The 20,131-nt window shown below is 41.3% G+C and overlaps 1 protein-coding gene across 1 annotated transcript in view; it reads left to right on the top strand.

Annotated features, from left to right (window-relative positions):
• The window catches only part of ACSS3 (acyl-CoA synthetase short chain family member 3), a 130,790-nt gene that overhangs the window by 57,836 nt on the left and 52,823 nt on the right, over positions 1-20,131 (top strand). Inside the window, 1 exon segment of the mRNA XM_077807714.1 lies at positions 15,837-15,940. Coding sequence (XP_077663840.1) covers positions 15,837-15,940 — 104 coding nt within the window.

The following is a 20,131-nucleotide window of genomic DNA, read 5'->3' as shown; positions in this document are numbered from 1 at the left end:
TGTGTTGTTTTGTCCTTGTGTTCATTGTGTTGTCTTAGGCCTTATTTACTCCACACTATTCAAAGCCTGCTCTAAAGACAGAATTATTAATTTCCCCATGGGCTTTTCTGTGGTGCTCATTAGTATAGCGTTTGTGATCCATGCAGATGCTAATTATCTTCACATGATCTCTGTGAAGTGAGGAGGTGATACTTTTCCCATTTTACAGTTGGGGAGCTAAGATACAGAGAGATTAAAGTCAAAAGTTTACCCTAATTTTGGGTGCACAATCTGAGCAACCTGAAACCTGATTTTTCAGCATTCTTAGCATTATATGGAGCTCTCATGTTCAAAGTACAGCTCGCACTGAATTCAGTTGCAGCTGTGAGTGTGCAGAACTTCTTCAAATTGAAGTCTCAAGTTGGGCACCCAGAAATTAAGGAAAACACAGTTATGACCACCTGTGAAAACTTTGTTTTACGTAACTTGCCTAACACCATATAGGAACTCTGTGGCAGAGGCAGGGATGGAATCTAGTTCTCCAGAAAAACATTAACCATGCCTTAACCATGAGACTTTCCTTTCTCTTCCTCCAATCCTCTTCCTCATTCACTTATAGGTAAGGCTAAGACTTTGTCGTGGTTATTTTTAGCAAAAGTCATGGACAGGCAATAAAAAAAAAAAATTCACGGAAGCCGTGACCTGCCTGTGACTTTTGCTGCTGCGGCTCCCTGGTTTCTCACACCACTGTGGTGGCTGGGAGCTGTGGGGCCCGTTCCCCCTCAGCAGCTGGAAGCTGCAGGCCCCCCCACACACACTCATAGCGGTTGGGAGCTGCAGGGTGACCATATTTCCCAAAGAGAAAACAGGACACTCCCAGCCTCTCACCTGAGGCATCCCTCTTCCCCTCCCATGTTCCCCCCCACCCCATTATCCGCACAAGGCTGTCGCCCTGTCAAGGTTCCTCCCCCACTCTGAACTCTAGGGTACAGATGTGGGGACCTGCATGAAAAACCTCCTAAGCTTATCTTTACCAGCTTAGGTCAAAACTTCCCCAAGGTACAAAGTACTCCACCCGTGGTCCTTGGAATGGCCGCTACCACCACCAAACTAATACTGGTTACTGGGGAAGAGCTGTTTGGACGCGTCTTTCCCCCCAAAATACTTCCCAAAACCCTGCACCCCACTTCCTGGACAAGGTTTGGTAAAAAGCCTCACCAATTTGCCTAGGTGACTACAGACCCAGACCCTTGGATCTTAAGAACAATGAACAATCCTCCCAACACTTGCACCCCCCCTTTCCTGGGAAATGTTGGATAAAAAGCCTCACCAATTTGCATAGGTGACCACAGACCCAAACCCTTGGATCTGAGAACAATGAAAAAGCATTCAGTTTTTTACAAGAAGACTTTTAATAGAAAATAGAAGTAAATAGAAATAAAGAAATCCCCCCTGTAAAATCAGGATGGTAGATATCTTACAGGGTAATTAGATTAAAAAACATAGAGAACCCCTCTAGGCAAAACCTTAAGTTACAAAAAAGATACACAGACAGAAATAGTTATTCTATTCAGCACAATTCTTTTCTCAGCCATTTAAAGAAATCATAATCTAACACGTACCTAGCTAGATTACTTACTAAAAGTTCTAAGACTCCATTCCTGTTCTGTCCCTGGCAAAACAGCATACAGACAGACACAGACCCTTTGTTTCTCTCCCTCCTCCCAGCTTTTGAAAGTATCTTGTCTCCTCATTGGTCATTTTGGTCAGGTGCCAGCGAGGTTACCTTTAGCTTCTTAACCCTTTACAGGTGAGAGGAGCTTTCCCCTGGCCAGGAGGAATTTCAAAGGGGTTTACCCTTCCCCTTATATTTATGACACGCCCATCACTGGAACCCCGAGGAGGGCCCCCTCAGGAGTCTGTCACCTGTTGCTGTAACCTTGCAGGGGGCCCCCTGTTGCCTGTCGCTCCTGTCCCTGGAACCCTGCCAGGGCCCCACTGGCTGCCAGCTCCAGAGTCCCACAGCCCCGGGGCCGAAGCAGAAAATATCACAGATTCCGTGACTTCCAAGACCTCTGTGACATAAACATAGCCTTACTTATAGGTAACCTTCCAACTTCTGCAACCAATGAAGCAGGGGTCCTACTGACAAGTTTCCTTTACTACACAGCCTTGATTGATCCCTAGAGAGCACAGTCCATCTTGTGCACTTAGTGAAGCAGGGCTCCTATGAAAAAATTCGCAAAAAGAAAAGGAGTACTTGTGGCACCTTAGAGACTAACCAATTTATTTGAGCATAAGCTTTCGTGAGCTACAGCTCACTTCATCGGATGCATACTGTGGAAACTGCAGAAGACATTATATACACAGAGACCATGAAACAATACCTCCTCCCACCCCACTCTCCTGCTGGTAATAGCCCATCCAAAGTGACCACTCTCTTTACAATGTGTATGATAATCAAGGTGGGCCATTTCCAGCACAAATCCAGGTTTTCTCACTCCCCCTCCCCCAAAACACACACACACACAAACTCACTCTCCTGCTGGTAATAGCTTATCTAAAGTGACCACTCTCCCTACAATGTGCATGATAATCAAGGTGGGCCATTTCCAGCACAAATCCAGGTTTTCTCACTCCCCCTCTCCCCCACACACAGACTCACTCTCCTGCTGGCAATAGCTCATCCAAACTGACCACTCTCCTTACAATGTGTATGATAATCAAGGTGGGCCATTTCCAGCATAAATCCAAGTTTAACCAGAACGTCTGGGGGGGAAGAGAGGGGTAGGAAAAAACAAGGGGAAATAGACTACCTTGCATAATGACTTAGCCACTCCCAGTCTCTATTTAAGCCTAAATTAATAGTATCCAATTTGCAAATGAATTCCAATTCAGCAGTTTCTCGCTGGAGTCTGGATTTGAAGTCTTTTTGTTTTAAGATAGCGACCTTCATGTCTGTAATTGCGTGACCAGAGAGATTGAAGTGTTCTCTGACTGGTTTATGAATGTTATAATTCTTGACATCTGATTTGTGTCCATTTATTCTTTTACGTAGAGACTGTCCAGTTTGACCAATGTACATGGCAGAGGGGCATTGCTGGCACATGATGACATATATCACATTGGTGGATGTGCAGGTGAACGAGCCTTTGATAGTGTGGCTGATGTTATTAGGCCCTGTGATGGTGTCCCCTGAATAGATATGTGGGCACAGTTGGCAACGGGCTTTGTTGCAAGGATAGGTTCCTGGGTTAGTGGTTCTGTTGTGTGGTATGTGGTTGTTGGTGAGTATTTGCTTCAGGTTGGGGGGCTGTCTGTAGGCAAGGACTGGCCTGTCTCCCAGGATTTGAGAGAGTGTTGGGTCATCCTTCAGGATAGGTTGTAGATCCTTAATAATGCGTTGGAGGGGTTTTAGTTGGGGGCTGAAGGTGATGGCTAGTGGCGTTCTGTTATTTTCTTTGTTAGGCCTGTCCTGTAGTAGGTGACTTCTGGGAACTCTTCTGGCTCTATCAATCTGTTTCTTCACTTCCACAGGTGGGTATTGTAGTGATAAGAATGCTTGATAGAGATCTTGTAGGTGTTTGTCTCTGTCTGACGGGTTGGAGCAAATGCGGTTGTATCGCAGAGCTTGGCTGTAAACGATTGATAGTGTGGTGTGGTCAGGGTGAAAGCTGGAGGCATGTAGGTAGGAATAGCGGTCAGTAGGTTTCTGGTATAGGGTGGTGTTTATGTGACCATTGTTTATTAGCACTGTAGTGTCCAGGAAGTGGATCTCTTGTGTGGACTGGACCAGGCTGAGGTTGATGGTGGGATGGAAATTGTTGAAATCATGGTGGAATTCCTCAAGGGCTTCTTTTCCATGGGTCCAGATGATGAAGATGTCATCAATATAGCGCAAGTAGAGTAGGGGCGAACATCAGTCACACTATCAGAGGCTCGTTCACCTACACATCCACCAATGTGATATGTGCCAGCAATGCCCCTCTGTCATGTACATTGGTCAAACTGGACAGTCTCTACGTAAAAGAATAAATGGACACAAATCAGATGTCAAGAATTATAACATTCATAAACCAGTCGGAGAACACTTCAATCTCTCTGGTCACGCAATTACAGACATGAAGGTCGCTATCTTAAAACAAAAAAACTTCAAATCCAGACTCCAGCGAGAAACTGCTGAATTAGAATTCATTTGCAAATTGGATACTATTAATTTAGGCTTAAATAGAGACTGGGAGTGGCTAAGTCATTATGCAAGGTAGCCTATTTCTCCTTGTTTTTTCCTACCCCGCCCCCACCCCAGACGTTCTGGTTTAACTTGGATTTATGCTGGAAATGGCCCACCTTGATTATCATACACATTGTAAGGAGAGTGGTCAGTCTGGATGAGCTATTGCCAGCAGGAGAGTGAGTCTGTGTGTATGGTGGGGGTGGGGGTGAGAAAACCTGGATTTGTGCTGGAAATGGCCCACCTTGATTATTATACACATTGTAGAGAGAGTGGTCACTTTGGATGGGCTATTACCAGCAGGAGAGTGGGGTGGGAGGAGGTATTGTTTCATGGTCTGTGTGTATATAATGTCTTCTGCAGTTTCCACGGTATGCATCTGATGAAGTGAGCTGTAGCTCACGAAAGCTTATGCTCAAATAAATTGGTTAGTCTCTAAGGTGCCACAAGTACTCCTTTTCTTTTTGCGAATACAGACTAACACGGCTGTTACAATTTTTTCATAGGTTTCAGAGTATGTGATCATGTAATTAAAGATTGTATCATAATGCATACGCACAAGAGGGCAAATTAAGGTTATTTATGCAACCTTAATTCTGGTATTTCCTAACCGTCCCAGTCCTGTCTCCTCACCCTTGGCTCCTTGTCCCAGTTCCATTCTCCTTGCTTTTCAACTCTCTATTCCTCAGACTTCTGATCCCAGTCCTAATCTTCCACTCTGTGCTCATGTTTGAATACCAATCTACTCCAGTCCCAGAATTCCATTCCCTCATCCAATTTCAGTCTCCTCGCTCAGCCAGTCCTAGTGCCCTCCTTCCAGCTACTCATCCTAACTCTCTCTCTCCTTCCTCCCTCAACTGACTCCCAGTCTCCCTCACAAGACTCCTCCCATTTCTCTGTATGCATCCCAGTTCCTTGTCAGCTTTCTCTTCCATCCACTGGTTCCTAGTCCCAGTCTCTTTACCCACTACTTGCAATCTCCCTGTTGTCCAGCTCCTCATGTGATCTGTGTCCCCAGTCCCAATGTCCTTGCCCAGCAAGTTCCAGCCTCACTGCTCACCCAGTCCCAGCCTACCTGCCTCTGTCTCCACGCTACCCAGTCCCATTCCACCCCCTTCCAATTCTCTTGGTCTCTCTAGTCTTTGTCCTGATCTGCTCCATTCCTTCCCCCTGGCCCAGCTTTTGTCCCTTCAGCATTTGAATTAGGGGGCTTCCTCCTCTAGCCTGCCTGGGTGCCAGCAGGTGGATCATTGAGAGCACATGAGAGACAGGCTCTCTGCTCTCAGTTCCAGTGCTTGCCGTCCCCCACGCCCCCCGTCCTGGAGCAGCTAGAAGCAACAATTACAGGGAAAATCTGGTTTTGCCCCGTCACCTTCGACTGAAGCATGTTCTGTTGCTCTGTGGGGATGGTGCATGCACAGTGCATTCACACATGGGAGATGTGAGGGGATGGAGTATGCTCAGTTGCTCTGTGGGGATGGCCTGCAGTCTGGTGAGCATTAAGAACTGTGAGAGGGATGAGCATGCTCAGTGAAGATGGATTCTGGAGATTTTAGCTGGTAAAATCGGAGTCTCTACTGAGTATGTGCAAATAGTGATTTTTTTCAAAGACTTAGAACTTGGCCAAATTTGACTGGATTTTCACTGGGATGGCAAAAGGCACATCCCTGTTACAAAGGCCACACCCTGCCAAATTTCAAGTCCCTGCTAGAAAGCATAGGGGGAACTAGAGTTTTCCAAAGAAAAAGTTGCCAGAATTTTGTAATGTGCAGAAACAATGTATTTTTCTCTAGCCTTGTTCTTGGAAAGGGCTGAACAGTTTTGTTTGAAACTTAAAAATCAGTCTGAGGCAGACAGCTGGTGTAAAAAATCACAACCGAATTAGTTACAGTTTGATAAAGTATAAGCAAGTGAAAACAATGTCTTTTAATGAGAAGTGTTGGGCAATCTTAATAGGCAGTGCAACCTGCCCCGCCTATAACATATGTATAATTTATTTTTAGCGAAGAGATATTTAAGTCTTTTTGATTAAAGTGCAGTTAAACAGTAAAATATAACTGTAAAATTGGAATCTGGATGTTGCCAATCTATGATTATCTCTGTGACTTCTGCATCAGATTTGGTCAGCTCACAAATAGAGACAAAGCCTTTAAGTTCCAGTCCTAAAAATTCCCTCTGGAATGTGATAGTCAACCTGTTCTTTCTGGCTCTGACATCAGCAATAATAAAGATTGTGCATCTGGAACCTAGCTAACAGTTTGGCTGATGATATGTGATCAAGAGCAGAATCTCTGAACGTGTATGAGACACCTTTTGGAAGAGCTATACATCTCCTTCTCCTCAGCAAATACGACTCATGCCATCTCACAGATGTCATGATGCCTTCAAGAGATGGTCACCTGGATTTTTTTTTTTTTTTTAAATCTGTCTTCATTGGAAGGGGAGAGGGGGAAATCACTTGGAGCTAGTCAAGGCACTGTCTTTCAGTTGTCAAGATAGTGTTTGATGATGATAAATCGTATAGTCAGTTGCTTAACCAAGCTTTGGTTTGTTATGAAATATACTCAAGAGACCACATAATCAATGTCAGTCAGGTTTATTGCTACAATCCAATAATAATATAATTCAGGAAAAGGGATCTATAGGATACTCGTCTCTGGGAAGCCATCTTGCGTAGCGATGTTACATTCACCTCGTGCAGAAGATGTACTCCCAAAGTTACACATTTCAATTGGTAATATTTTTATGATGATTTTGCAAGTTACACATTTCTTTACATGTCATCAAACCCATCAGTTTGTCCCAGTTCCTTTCCTTGTTGTTCTGTTCCTTTCCTTATCTTTGTTCTGAATACTAGCATTCCTGGTATTGGACTATGAAGGTACCTTCTAGGTTTGTACCATGGTAGAACAATCATATATATTGTCTTCTTCCTTTGGGATATTCCAGTACTGGCCTGTGAGAATAACTCCCTACCTGTTGCTATGGTAAAATACTCATAAATCCTGATCCTGACACCTTTCCTATCTACTTAATCCAAAACTTACTTCAGCTAATGCAAGATGTTATGGGATATTTGGTATAGGATTTTAGAAAAGGAGTAGGCCAATTTAGGATTATAGAAAAGGAGTAATATTTGTACTTAATGCATACTAATGTATATATTATAAAATTTATGGTGCAAATAATATATATTATTAATATATATGCTAGCCTGCATATATTGGTCAGCAGTAAGGTTTAGAGGTAATATAAAGATTATTACTTCTCCCTGGTGGTACTCTGGCCTGTAAACTGATGCTTCTGAACAGTATGGTAACTACAGGGCTATTGGACCATAGAATGATCTATTTTAAATATAACTTCAGGGAGCGCACAGTGAAATTTAATTTTATCTGCATAAAGTTCAAGTTATTGTGGCTTTGTGCAGGGGAAATCTACCCTGACAACTTGAGGTATGAGACATGGAGCTGCAACACAGCCCCTGTGTCAGGCTGTGGGCATGGAATACTAGTAGGGTGACCAGCTAGCAAGTGTGAAAAATCGGGATGAGAGTTGGGGGTAATAGGCACCTATCTAAGACAAAGCCCTGAATATCGGGACTCTCCCTATAAAATTGGGACATCTGGTCACCCTAAATATACCCACGTGTAACAGAGGTGTTAGGCGTTATTTACCTTTGATGAGAGACAAAGATGAGGGATATATAGAAGTATATAAAATGATGCTCTTATGTTATGAGACAGGAAGAATAGAAGTTACTGATCTGGTGTTTAAAAAATGGCAAATTCAGACTAATAAGGGTAAATACTTTTCCAAACACCATGGAATTAGACTGTGTAACTCACTGCTACAGGAAGTCATTGAGGCCACGAATTTACCAAGATTCAAATATAATGGACAACTGATCTGATCCAGTATGGCAGTTCCTATGCCCTACTAGATCTGTGCAATTGTAGCTCACATAGCTCTGTTCCCATTAGAATCCTTTGCCTCAATTTATAAGGGTTCTTGTGAAGTCTCCTGCAGTGAGCTGGGGATGTAATGGCTGATGTGTTCAACTGTTTCCGTATGGCCCTTCCCGATACACCCCTAGAGAGGTATGTTTTCTTTTGTACTAAGAAAAGGAGTACTTGTGGCACCTTAGAGACTAACCAATTTATTTGAGCATGAGCTTTCGTGAGCTACAGCTCACTTCACCGATGAAGTGAGCTGTAGCTCACGAAAGCTCATGCTCAAATAAATTGGTTAGTCTCTAAGGTGCCACAAGTACTCCTTTTCTTTTTGCGAATACAGACTAACACGGCTGTTACTCTGAAACCTTTCTTTTGTACTGGCACTGTACTTACATGAGTAAGTATAATGCCAAAAAAGTACATGCTGTATCTGTCTTCCAAGATTGGATCCTACATGCACTGATCCAAAGCTTTATGTAGCTTAATTCTTCTTCAGTGCATTTTGGATTGAAATCCTAAAAGCTTAATTACATTGATTTATAATGTCAGGAATCCAGGTTTCAGAGACAACAGTTTAGGACATGTTCACGTAACACACAGGTCACAAGATTTCATGAACATCAAGTTCAAGGAGCAGGACTGCAGTGATAAATGCATTGACAGATTGTAACCATTAAGTTTTCAGTGCGATTCAAAATATTAAATTGTTCATACCAGGACTTTTTTTCATATCTATACATATATAGTGTTCTTTTTCACTTACACACCTCTCTTTTGATTTACTCTTCAGGAGGAGAAAATAATTAATTCCATATTTCTTTTGCTTGTTAGTCTATTTAGCTGTGACAGTTAGTACTTTTCCCAGACATGAAGAAGAGCTCTGTGTAGCTCTAAAGCTTGTCTCTCTCACCAACAAAAGTTGGTACAGTAAAAGATATCTCACTCACTTTGTCCCTCTAACTTTAGGCAAGTCTTTTTAAAGTTTTCTCTGTGCATTTATGTCCTGATCTGTAAAATGGGGATAATTATGTGACACTTAAGAGCTTGTCCTCACTACATTGTTAGCTCAAGCTATAACTTGAGTTTTGCCCCTAACCTGACTCCCGTGCACACACACACAAGTCTCTAGCTCAAGCTATCTGGCGTTTTAAGTTCAAGCTATCTGGCCCATTCAGGGAAGGATGCAAGGGGTTGGGTGGGAATGCTTGAGGCTCCGGTTATGCAGCAGTTAGAGTTATAACAAATCATCAGCTGCTAATTGAATCGCTCTGTGCTGCTAATCAAATCAGTCTGTTTTAGTTTGAGTGTGGTCGATCTAATTCAGGGGTTTTAAACTTTTTTTTTCATTTGTTGTCCCCTAAAAAATTTCAAATGGAGGTGTGGACCTCTTTGGAAATCTTAGATGTGGTCTGCAGACACCCAGGGATCCACAGATCACAAGTTGAAAACTACTGTTCTGTGGTAATGACAGCCTTTCATGGACCACTTAGACATAATCTATGGACCCCCAGGGGTCCGTGGACCACATGTTGAAAACCACTACTCTAATTCAAGGTGGGCTAGCTCAGGTGAACAAGCCCTTAGTTTTTTTTAATGTTTTCACAGTTTCACAGTTTAATATTTTTTTTAATGTTTTCACTGTGAGATTTGTTTTAATTCATTATAAACCCACCAAGGTGCATGGATGAAGTTAGACAGAATAAATGTAGGCTGGATTTAGGTGATAAATTTAGGTGCCCATGTTTAGGTTTCAGAGGTGATGTGACTCTGCACCTCTCCTTAGCTCTTGGGTACCAAAATATAGAGTTAGGTGCCTAACTATAGGTTTCCAAGTTTGAAACATTTGGTCTGTTTCTACTCTAACCCATTCATGCTGTCTTGTATTGCTTGCCTCTTTTGAACAAACTTAGAAACTTCCTTATCTGTCCTCTGTTTGCCTGCTTCGACTTGCCAAAGGTTGCTTTTTTCGTGGCAGCAAAATGGTATACGGTATATACACTGGACTTGACTCTTATCCTTGTGGCAGTTGTAGTCATCGTTCTCCATCTTGAACTGCTATGTGAAGTACTCTCTCAAGTCATTGTTAATTCAGAGGATGGACTCTGATCCTAATTTACTGACCCCTAATTGATAATCAGTGATCTCTTTAAAACTGCACAAGCTGTTTTTGTTTTGTTTTGTTTTCTCCCATCCTATTAACTTTTGGCTACTACTAGAAAATTGCCTAGCATATAGAGCTGTGCTGTGAATGGAGCCAAAGAGTCATGTCCATGGAGAGGAAATCACAGTTACAGCCAATAGTATTAATACAATTAAGATTAATTGTTTTAGTTAATACAGCTTTGGTTATTCTTTGGAATCTTGCCTCCTGAGATGTTTCCTTTTGCAAACAATTAGAGTGCTCCACTGAACTGGAATAAAAAAATATTGAAGAATAACATCTCATTTGGTGAGCTCAGTTTAATTTGTGAGGGAATTAAGTTTTTATTCTAAATCTATTCGGATGGAACATTGCTATAAGCTTCCTCACAGCAGGATCCTGCTAATGCTGCAGAGAAAGGAATACTATTATGAATCATCTCAACCTCCTTTCTCTCTTGGGTTGTTATCATTGACAATAATGGAAGGGTTGCCATACACAAGACATTTTGTCCTGTGTGTTACAGTGAAACTCACTGAACGATGACTAATAAAGAATTATAATGCCAAACAAACTTAGTACTCATTAATTTATATAATTATTTCTCAATTTTTTGTAAGGGAATGTCTATGAAAATAGTACATTGTTTGACACAAAACCATATTCTTCAAACGTGAAGCATAATGTTCATGTGACTTCATTATTTGATTATAATACTCTACATCAGAGGATCATGCATGATGAACATCACACACTCTCTTGCTCACTCCCTCAAAAAAAAATAATCAGCCAAAATTTTTTCAGGAGAAATGGAGAACCCTGAATGCACGTTCACCAAATTAGTAAAAGATAAACAAACTTTCAAATATTTTATATGTATTTGTAATGTTTATGGGCCCAGTCCTGCACACATGTATGTGTGTAATTTTATTCACGCAAATATCCTATTGAGGTCAATGTGGCTACTCATGTAAGTACAGTTATGTATCTCTCATTGGACCCAAGTTCAAAGTTTTCTGTTGCTCCTCAAAAAAGGTTGCTTATTATTTATTATTTTTTCCTGGACATGGATGAAATGGATAGTGGTGGATTATTCTTCTTTCAATTACCATGCTTTTATATTGAGATCTTTTTCTTATTGACTCCGTCCTCCTCCTAAGTGTCTATGGGCAGGTACAGGGTATAAAAACAGGCATATGAAAAGTGGTGTGTAAATTATTCGGAAATGAGAAATGTATGTGATATAACAGTGGGACTACTCATGTGAGTAAAGTTACTGTGTAAGAGTTTGCATAAGACCTGTAGTCTGCTAGTATGTTCTAAGTTCTAGATCCTAAATAATATTTTTGTGTTGTAGGGGCCTACTTAAAAAGCACTTCAGTTCACCTTCAAGACCTTACCATACCAAAGGGGGAGTGAATGCATTTGTAGTGCTTCATGACAACTTGTGACAAAGCATATGATAAAAGATGATGTTAAAAGATTTTGTGGGTTTAATACGTGGTTATATAGCACTATTTAATTTAATAATAATAATAATAATTAATAATACAAATGCAAATTGCACCTATTGCTGCTGCCAAAAGATGCCTCTGTTTCTGCTGCAGTTTGCTAGAGAACATCCCTCCAGATGAATAGAATTCTAACACATACTATGATGCCAAGTATATACAGCATCAATTGAGTGTTTAATGTGCACGCAGCATATTGTTCAGCAAAGAGGTGGCTATAATAAGTGTGCTACCTTTATTGTACTATTTGGAAATCTAAATGATTTGTAAACTCTTAGAGTATGAAATCTTCAACAGGGTTTCAAATGCTATATATATTGTCTCTGTTGTTGTTTGCCTCTGAAATTTACAGGTTGCTTTTCAGGCAATCTCTCTCTTTCTCTCTCTCTCCCCTATGTCTCTCAGAATTTACAAATTTTCAAAGTATTATTTTTATTTCATATATGACTTAGAATATTTGCTTTAAGATTATTCATGTACGTTGGTTGTACTTCTGGGAAAGGGGTTAGCTTCAGTAGTTGCTAGAAATCCCATTCTCAAATGATGGTTCAGTTAAGGTTAGAAAACTATTGAAAATCAACCTTAAAACGGAACACTGTTTACAGCTTTAACTAGAGAGAGACTACTGGTCTTGCCATAAAACATCTTAATTTCTGTGTAATTTGTTTTATTGTCTGATACTTTTTTCTGCTCCTTTTCGGTATCTTCCCATCATTTCTTGACTCCTTTTCCTGTTTACACAGGGTCAGAGGTGCCCACGTTTCTTTGCCATTCCTTGCAGTCCATGGTACAGGTTTGTAAGCTTGGCGGTCCAGGCCTTTTCTCTTCAGGCTTCTCTTGACAGGGTCTTTCCATCATATCCTGTCTTCCTTTCTTGCTGTTCACTTCCTCCCATTTTTTCTTTGCTTGTCGTCATTCTCCCATTCTTATCACATGTCCAGCTCACCTCAAACAAGCCAGCCTGTCTGTCACTGAGTGTCCCAAGTTAATCTTCCTCCTGCTTTCTTCCCTGTACACTCTGTCTACCCTCTGCATGCTAGCTATTCACCTTAGTATATTATTGTCTACTACGTATATCTCCTTTTCTTCCATCTCTGTAAGACCCACCATTTCCAAACCATACAGCAGGTGGGACAAACACGCAGCATACACTGTTGGTTTCAGTTAGTTACTTAGTTACCCATCCCACAGTACTTCTGTCACCGTTTTCGCAGCCGCCCATGCACATTAGTTTCTTGTTTTCACTTCTCCAGTTCTTTCTCCGAAGGCACTAAATGTACTTCCCCAGTACACAAATTCTTTCTTCTGATTCTTTTTCTCCTGGAATGTCAGCCACTCTGTCAACCACTCAGTCAACTGCTCTGCTTCCACCTTCCCTACTTGCATAACTTCAGTGTTCTTTGTGTTTGCCTTCAAATACAGATGCCCACTCTGATACCATATTTACCAATTCCTCTTTGGCCTGGGCTACACAGGGGTGGGGGGGCCTTTTGAACTAAGATACGCAACTTCAGCTACGCTGTTCGCGTAGCTGAAGTCGAAGTATCTCAGTTTGACTTACCTGGCCGTTCTCATAGCGGCGAGTCGACCATGGTGGTTCCCCCGTCGACTCCGCTTACTCCTCCTGCTGAGGTGGGAGTCAGGCGTCGATTCAGGAATCGATTTATCATGTTTAGATGAGACGCGATAAATCGATCTCCGATAGAGTGATCACTACCTGCCGATGTGGCGGGTAGTGAATTAATGCCCTTAGCTATCAGCCAAAAGGGACAGCGCACGTTAGTTTTCTCTGTGGCTCTGCAGTCTTGCTGCTTCTACTAATGAACTTCATAACTGGAAGAGAAGTGGACTCAGCACACTGCTTTGTCTCCCACATCACCTCAGAACTCTCTGAAATTCCATGTATAGTTACCACCTTAGCTCATGATCCTTGGTACAGCTCCTTTGTCATCTCCGCTTCTTGAAGTCCCTTTCCTATCCATCTCAATATTCCAAACACCAGCTCCCAAGGAACCAAGACATATGCTTTTCGCAGGATTAGTCAGTACTGCATAGCAATTAAATCCTCCATTTATCATTCTTTCAGATTTCAGTCTCATGGCAGATATTGTGTTTATAGTACTCCTTCCCTTCCTAACACCATGTTGCTCTGTTTCTATAGTTTCCTATACCTTGCATCTCAGTCTTTGCTTCCAGAATTCTCTCAAGGGCTTTGAGAAGCTGACTTAACAGGATGATGCCCCAGTAGGTGTTTGGATAATTTGTATCATCCTTATCCTTTCAGAGAGGCACAATCAATCCCATTCTTCAGTCATCTGGTATCCTACCTTGGTCTAATAAATCACATACCTGTGAAACCATGTTAGTCCAGTATCTTCAGTGACCTTGATCATATCAACAATTTTTATGTTCAACAATTGTTTTACCAATCTTTCTCTTATTCAGTGCTGCTTCTGCCTCCTCTGTAGAGATCAGTATCTTTTGAGATTTCCCCATAATTGTTGGTGCTTAAATGATAAGCGAAAGCTGCAAATGGAAAGCCTATGAAAATATGTTTTCCATACCTCTACCATCTCCGTAGAGTTGCTCACCACACAATTCCTATTCTTCTCACATAAAGAATTCTTCATATCTCATGCTTCATTGTTTCTCTATTTGGCCAGCCGCAAAACCAATTTCCTGCCACCATCTTCCTTCAGCTTTCAGTATCATTCCTCTTCTGCCTCCATTCTTACCTCAACTGCCTTTTTAGCCTCAATTTTTGCTTGCATTTTTTATTCTCATGATCACTAGCTGCTTCCTCAAACTCTGAATTATTCATTCTTTCTTTTTAACTTTTTTACATCAGACTTCCACCACCAGCTTGTTCTCTCTGAAAGCACCCCATCTTACCACTCGTTCTGCCACATGTTACCTCTGCTGCTTTGATGAAACATGCTTTAAAATTCCTCCATTCTCCCTCCACTGACTTCATTGTTCGTGGCAAAGTATGAAAGCCTTCCTTCCCCCCCCCCCCCAAAAGTGGAGGAAAAGTGAACTTTCTCTCCCCTCCTCCCCATATCTCTATTTATATAACCACCAATGCAATTGCTTCCTCAGCATCATCTTTTTTTCCTGGTTTCTCAGGCTGCAATTCTTTTAGGTGTTAATACTTTGTTGTTCTGCCACATAATCTCTCAGTATAACCTTTTTTGTCTTGCACCATTTTCATATGTTCTCTTCTTATCAAAATATAGTCTACCCGGGGCATGCTTTTTCCACTGTAGCATGTCATCAGGTGGGATTCTCTTTTTTGAACCATGTATTCGCCACTGAGAACCCATTAAACAAACAGTGCTCAACCCATTTCTTTCCTTCTGCCTTTCTTTTACCAAAGCCAGGTTTACCCACCACTCGTCTGCTGGGCACCCTTCACCTGCATGGCAGTTTTAGTCACCACTAACAAGGAGTTACTCTCAACCATGACCACTAACTCTGCCAGATCATTTCTAAAGCTCTCCGTCTCTTGCATAGTTCTACCTTGTTTAGTAGCATATGCTGACCTAACACACACAGGCCTACTCTCTATCTTCAACATTCTACCATCCATCGGTCTCCTCTTCTTTCTACCCTTATGAAAACCTCAGCAATGTCTGGGCTCACAATGAGAGCTCCTTTCTGGTAGATTGTATTCGTTTTGTAGGTATTGACACTGTACACACTATACTGTACCTGTTTTTAAATGTAATACATTTTTATATTTGTTTACTCTTCTTGAATTGTTGAGCTAGTCTTGGTGTCCCAAGGCCATCACATTTTAAAAAGGAGGCTATTTTTAAATATTGTATTAAGAAGTATACATTAATATCCATAGGTATGCAATTTCCATTCAGTAGGCTGGAACAGAGACACACTTTCCATCCTTCAACATCTTGGACATAGAACACACGTTTCTAAAGTTTATAGAGAAATATATTCCTTTTCTGTTTTACCTTTCCTTATCAAGCATTAACATCTAAAATTTTTACCATTTTATTTAGGTTCCGAACATTATTTGTAGCTGGTGAACGCTGTGATGTGGAGACATTAGAATGGTCCAAAAAAGTCTTCAAGGTCCCAGTGTTGGATCACTGGTGGCAAACTGGTGAGCACTTTGCAATATTGTTTGAAATTCTCCCTCTCACCAAGCTTTACAGACTTGATTCCTGTTTTCTGCAAAGCAATCACTACAGGTGGATTCTTCCATCCTTGTGACTTCCTATTTATGTTTGCCTGGGGACGGAAAGCAGTATGTGTTTAGTAAACTGTGTGTTTAAAGTAATGTGGGAAACACAATATAGTGTTTTCTGATACCTGCATTTAAAAGATTTAACATCATTATTATCATCACTATATTTCCATCTGTAACGATATTATATATGTACATGTGTTATCACCTCACACAAATCTTGATCTATTAGAGAAGCTTTTAGATTTATTTTATACACTCTTCAGTGTATTTTATGTATGAAAAAATATGGCACACAATAGGCTCCTCAGTTTTTGGTTATGTTCCATTTGGACTTGATCCAGCACCCGTTAAATGACTACCATTGACTTCAATGGGAGCTGGATCGAGCCCTTAGATCACACTGGGAGAATCAAAAGCACCAGTGTGTGTGTAACTGTGTGTCACAAATTCTGGTGACAGACAGCTTGCTTCTGGCAGTTAGACTGAACAGCTCTTTACCATAACTCTGAATGATGTCGGTGTCTCAGTTTTTTTCTCTCTCTCTCTCTCTATATATATACTGTGTGTGTGTGTGTGTGTGTGTGTGTGTGTGTGTGTATATACTGTGTGTGTGTGTGTGTGTGTATATATATATATATATAACATGTATGTATGTATGTAAAATTGTGACGGGTCAGGCCAGATGGCTACAGGAAAGTGATAGAAGGCAGATATATTAGCTCCAGGTTAAGTAACAGGGAAGGTTCCAGAACAATCCGGAACTTTCTGGAAACAATTAAGGCAGACAGGCTGATTAGAACACCTGCAGCCAATCAAGAAGCTGCTAGAATCAATTAAGAGAGGCAGGCTAATCAGGGTACCTGGGTTTAAAAAGGAGCTAACTTCAATTTGTGGTGTGCGTGTGAGGATCTGGGAGCAAGAGACACTAAGAGCTGAGAGTGAGAAGGCGTACTGCTGGGAGAACGGAGGAGTGCAAGCATTATCAGACACCGGGAGGAAGATCCTATGGTGAGGATAAAGAAGGTGTTGGGAGGAGGCCATGGGGAAGTAGCCCGGGGAGTTGTTGCTGTTGCACAGCTGTTCCAGGAGGCACTCTAGACAGCTGCATTCCACAGGGCCCTGGGCTAGAACCCAGAGTAGAGGGTGGGCCCGGCCCCGGTTCCCCCCAAACCTCCCAACTCCTGATCAGACACAGGAGGAGTTGACCTGGACTGTGGATTCACTAGAAGGGCCAAACAGGGCTGCTGTGAATCTCTGAGGCGAGCAAATCTGGCAATAAGTGCAAGACCCACCAAGGTAGAGGAGGAACTTATATCAGAATGGGCTTCATGTGTTACATAAACTAATCACACTGGAGAAGCCTTATGCTTGGGGGGTTTTTTTTGGATCTCTTTGTGCCAAGAATATTCCTTTCAGTGTCTGTGCATCACTGTTTGATTATAGAATTTCACAGATCTTTGTATGAGGCAGAATGTCTTCTGCCTGCTCCATGATGGGTGGCATATGGAATGGACATGAGGCAGAAAAATGTGGTTTAAGGATACAATTGCCTGGAATAGAGGAGCTTCCATAGTTCTGATCTGATCTGATTTACCATATGCACTAAAATCAGTCTAGTAGGCTTAAAGTGCGGCTTATCTGTATAGACATTTCAGCACTTGTGTGAGATATTCGTAAGATAGTGGTGTTGCCTGTTACTTAATCCTTGTGTCTATTAGTTGATAAAAATAAGTGTTACAACATGGAGAGAGAACCTGTTTTTTCCTCCTGTGCAACTTTAGTAATACTGAAGGATAGATTCAGAAATAATATAATCCATTTTCACTTCTGATAGGTTTGAATATAACTTGCGCTGTTCGGTGCAGCTCGTGCACCCAGGCTTAACGGAAAGGCTCCCTGATGTCTGAGAACAAACATATGTCAATCCTAGGAAGAGACTGTGTTTCATATGTGTTTTTTTTTTTTTTTAATGTAGAGAAATCTTGTGATGATCCTATGTTGTCTGTTTTCACTTTGAGGAACATTTTATTAAGTGGATTTCCATTGTTGTGAAAGATTACTGATTCATATACTAAATAAGTCTTCAGTGCATTAAATTGTACCTACCCTGTAGAGATCCATTCAATTACATCTGAAAATTTTGAGCTTTGGAGCAAGACAGTTCCAGCTAGATAATGCTGAATGACTGCTATAATTTAAGCAGGTGTTAAGACAGTTCTTTTGGTCCTGTGAATCAAAGTACATTTTATAAAAGTATTACAGAGGTACAGAATTTAATAGTTATGAATTACTGACAATCTGGCATAGAGCGAGAGGAAATCTCTCAGAGGCATGTCCCCAGCCAATTAGGGCTTCACAGGTTGATACCAAAGCCTTGCTCTCTACCTGCAAACCAACATGCAGATCAGAGCAGAGTCACAGATTCAAAGGCCAGAAGGAACCATTGTGATCATCTAGTCTGATTTCCTGTATGACACAGGCCAGGGAACTTCCCCAAAATAATTCCGAGTGCATACCTTTTAGAAAAATACGTCCAGTCTTGATTTTAAAATGCAGCGATGGAGAATCTACTATAACCCTTAGTAAATTCATCCAATGATTAATTACTAACTATTAAAAATGTACAGCTTTTATTTCCAGTCTGAATTTGTCTAGTTTTAGCTTCCAGCCGTTGGATTGCAATTGTACCTTTCTAATGAAGAGCCCATTATCAAATATTTGTCCCCCATGTAGGTACTTATAGACTATAATCAAGTTACCTCTCAACCTTCTCTTTGTTAACTAAATAGATTGAGGTCTTTGAGTCTGTTACTATAAGCTGTGTGTTTCTAATCCTTTAATCGTTGTTGTGGCTCTTTTCTGAACCCTCTCCAGTTTATTAACATCCTTCTTGAATTGTGGGCACCAGACTGGACACTGTATTCCAGCATCAGTCACACCAGTGCAAAATAGAGAGGTAAAATTACTTCTCTACTCCTACTCAATATTCCCCTGTTTACATGTGCCAGGGTCACATTAGTTCTTTTGACCACATTATCACTCTAGGAGCTCATATTCAACTAATTATCCACCAAGATTCTCACATTTTTTTCCAGTGTCACTACTTCCCAGGATAGAATACCCAATCCTGTAAGTATGGTGTGCTCACAGCTGTCACATTCTGCACTAACTTTAGTTTCCCAGATGATTTAAGGTGAAGTTCCATGTACAGCACATTGCTGTAGTATAATATTAAAGTGACAACGTGATACCGTAATAGCAAGGCCGGATCTGAAAGAACTAGCTATGCCTTCCGGGCCAGATGCAGATGAAAAAATGTTGTCCTGATTACCACCGCTGTGTGATCATCTAACAGCACTTGGGGTTACATCAGTACCCATAGACTACAAACTTGAGTAATAAATGATAGAGAAACACACTCTCAATTGTATGGCCAGCTATAATTCTTGCCAGTGATGACCATTTGAAAGCTCTTTAGAAGATAGGAATGAAGCCTGTGAACCCTAATGGAAGGAAATAGGGCAAGTCAACAGTGCTTCATGGCCAATGGTTTTTATGAGAGCCGATAGATCTGACATATGTATCAGAGGGGTAGCCGTGTTAGTCTGTATTCACAAAAACAACAAGGAATCTGGTGGCACCTTAAAGACTAACAGATTTATTTGAGCATGAGCTTTCGTGGGTCGAAGTGTTTTTTGACCCAAGAAAGCTTATGCCCAGTTAAATCTGTTAGTCTTCAGTATCAATATGGACACTTGATCTTTATCAGCAGATCATCTAGCAAGGCATCCAGAATACTCCACAGTCTGTACCCAGATGGACAGGGATCAGGAAGATTTTGTATGTCAAAATGTTCTGAGAATTGTTTTGCAATAGTAACCTTAACCAAAAATGGAAAATTGCAATCTTGGGAAAAATCTGGCTATTATCATCAGCATCAAGTGATGGCCTCACAACAACTTCCTTTACAGAAATCAGCAACCTGTCCTACCTAGGTCATTGGCAGTCTCCAACAGCTGGGGATGCTGTTCTTCCCGGCTTGCCTTGCTCAGAAAAGATGCACTTGGTTGCAAAGCGTGGATTGTAGCACAAAATATTCCTAAC

Source organism: Eretmochelys imbricata, chromosome 1 (genome assembly GCF_965152235.1).
Source record: "Eretmochelys imbricata isolate rEreImb1 chromosome 1, rEreImb1.hap1, whole genome shotgun sequence".
NCBI lineage: Eukaryota > Metazoa > Chordata > Testudines > Cheloniidae > Eretmochelys > Eretmochelys imbricata.
This window is presented reverse-complemented; position numbering and strand designations above follow the sequence as displayed.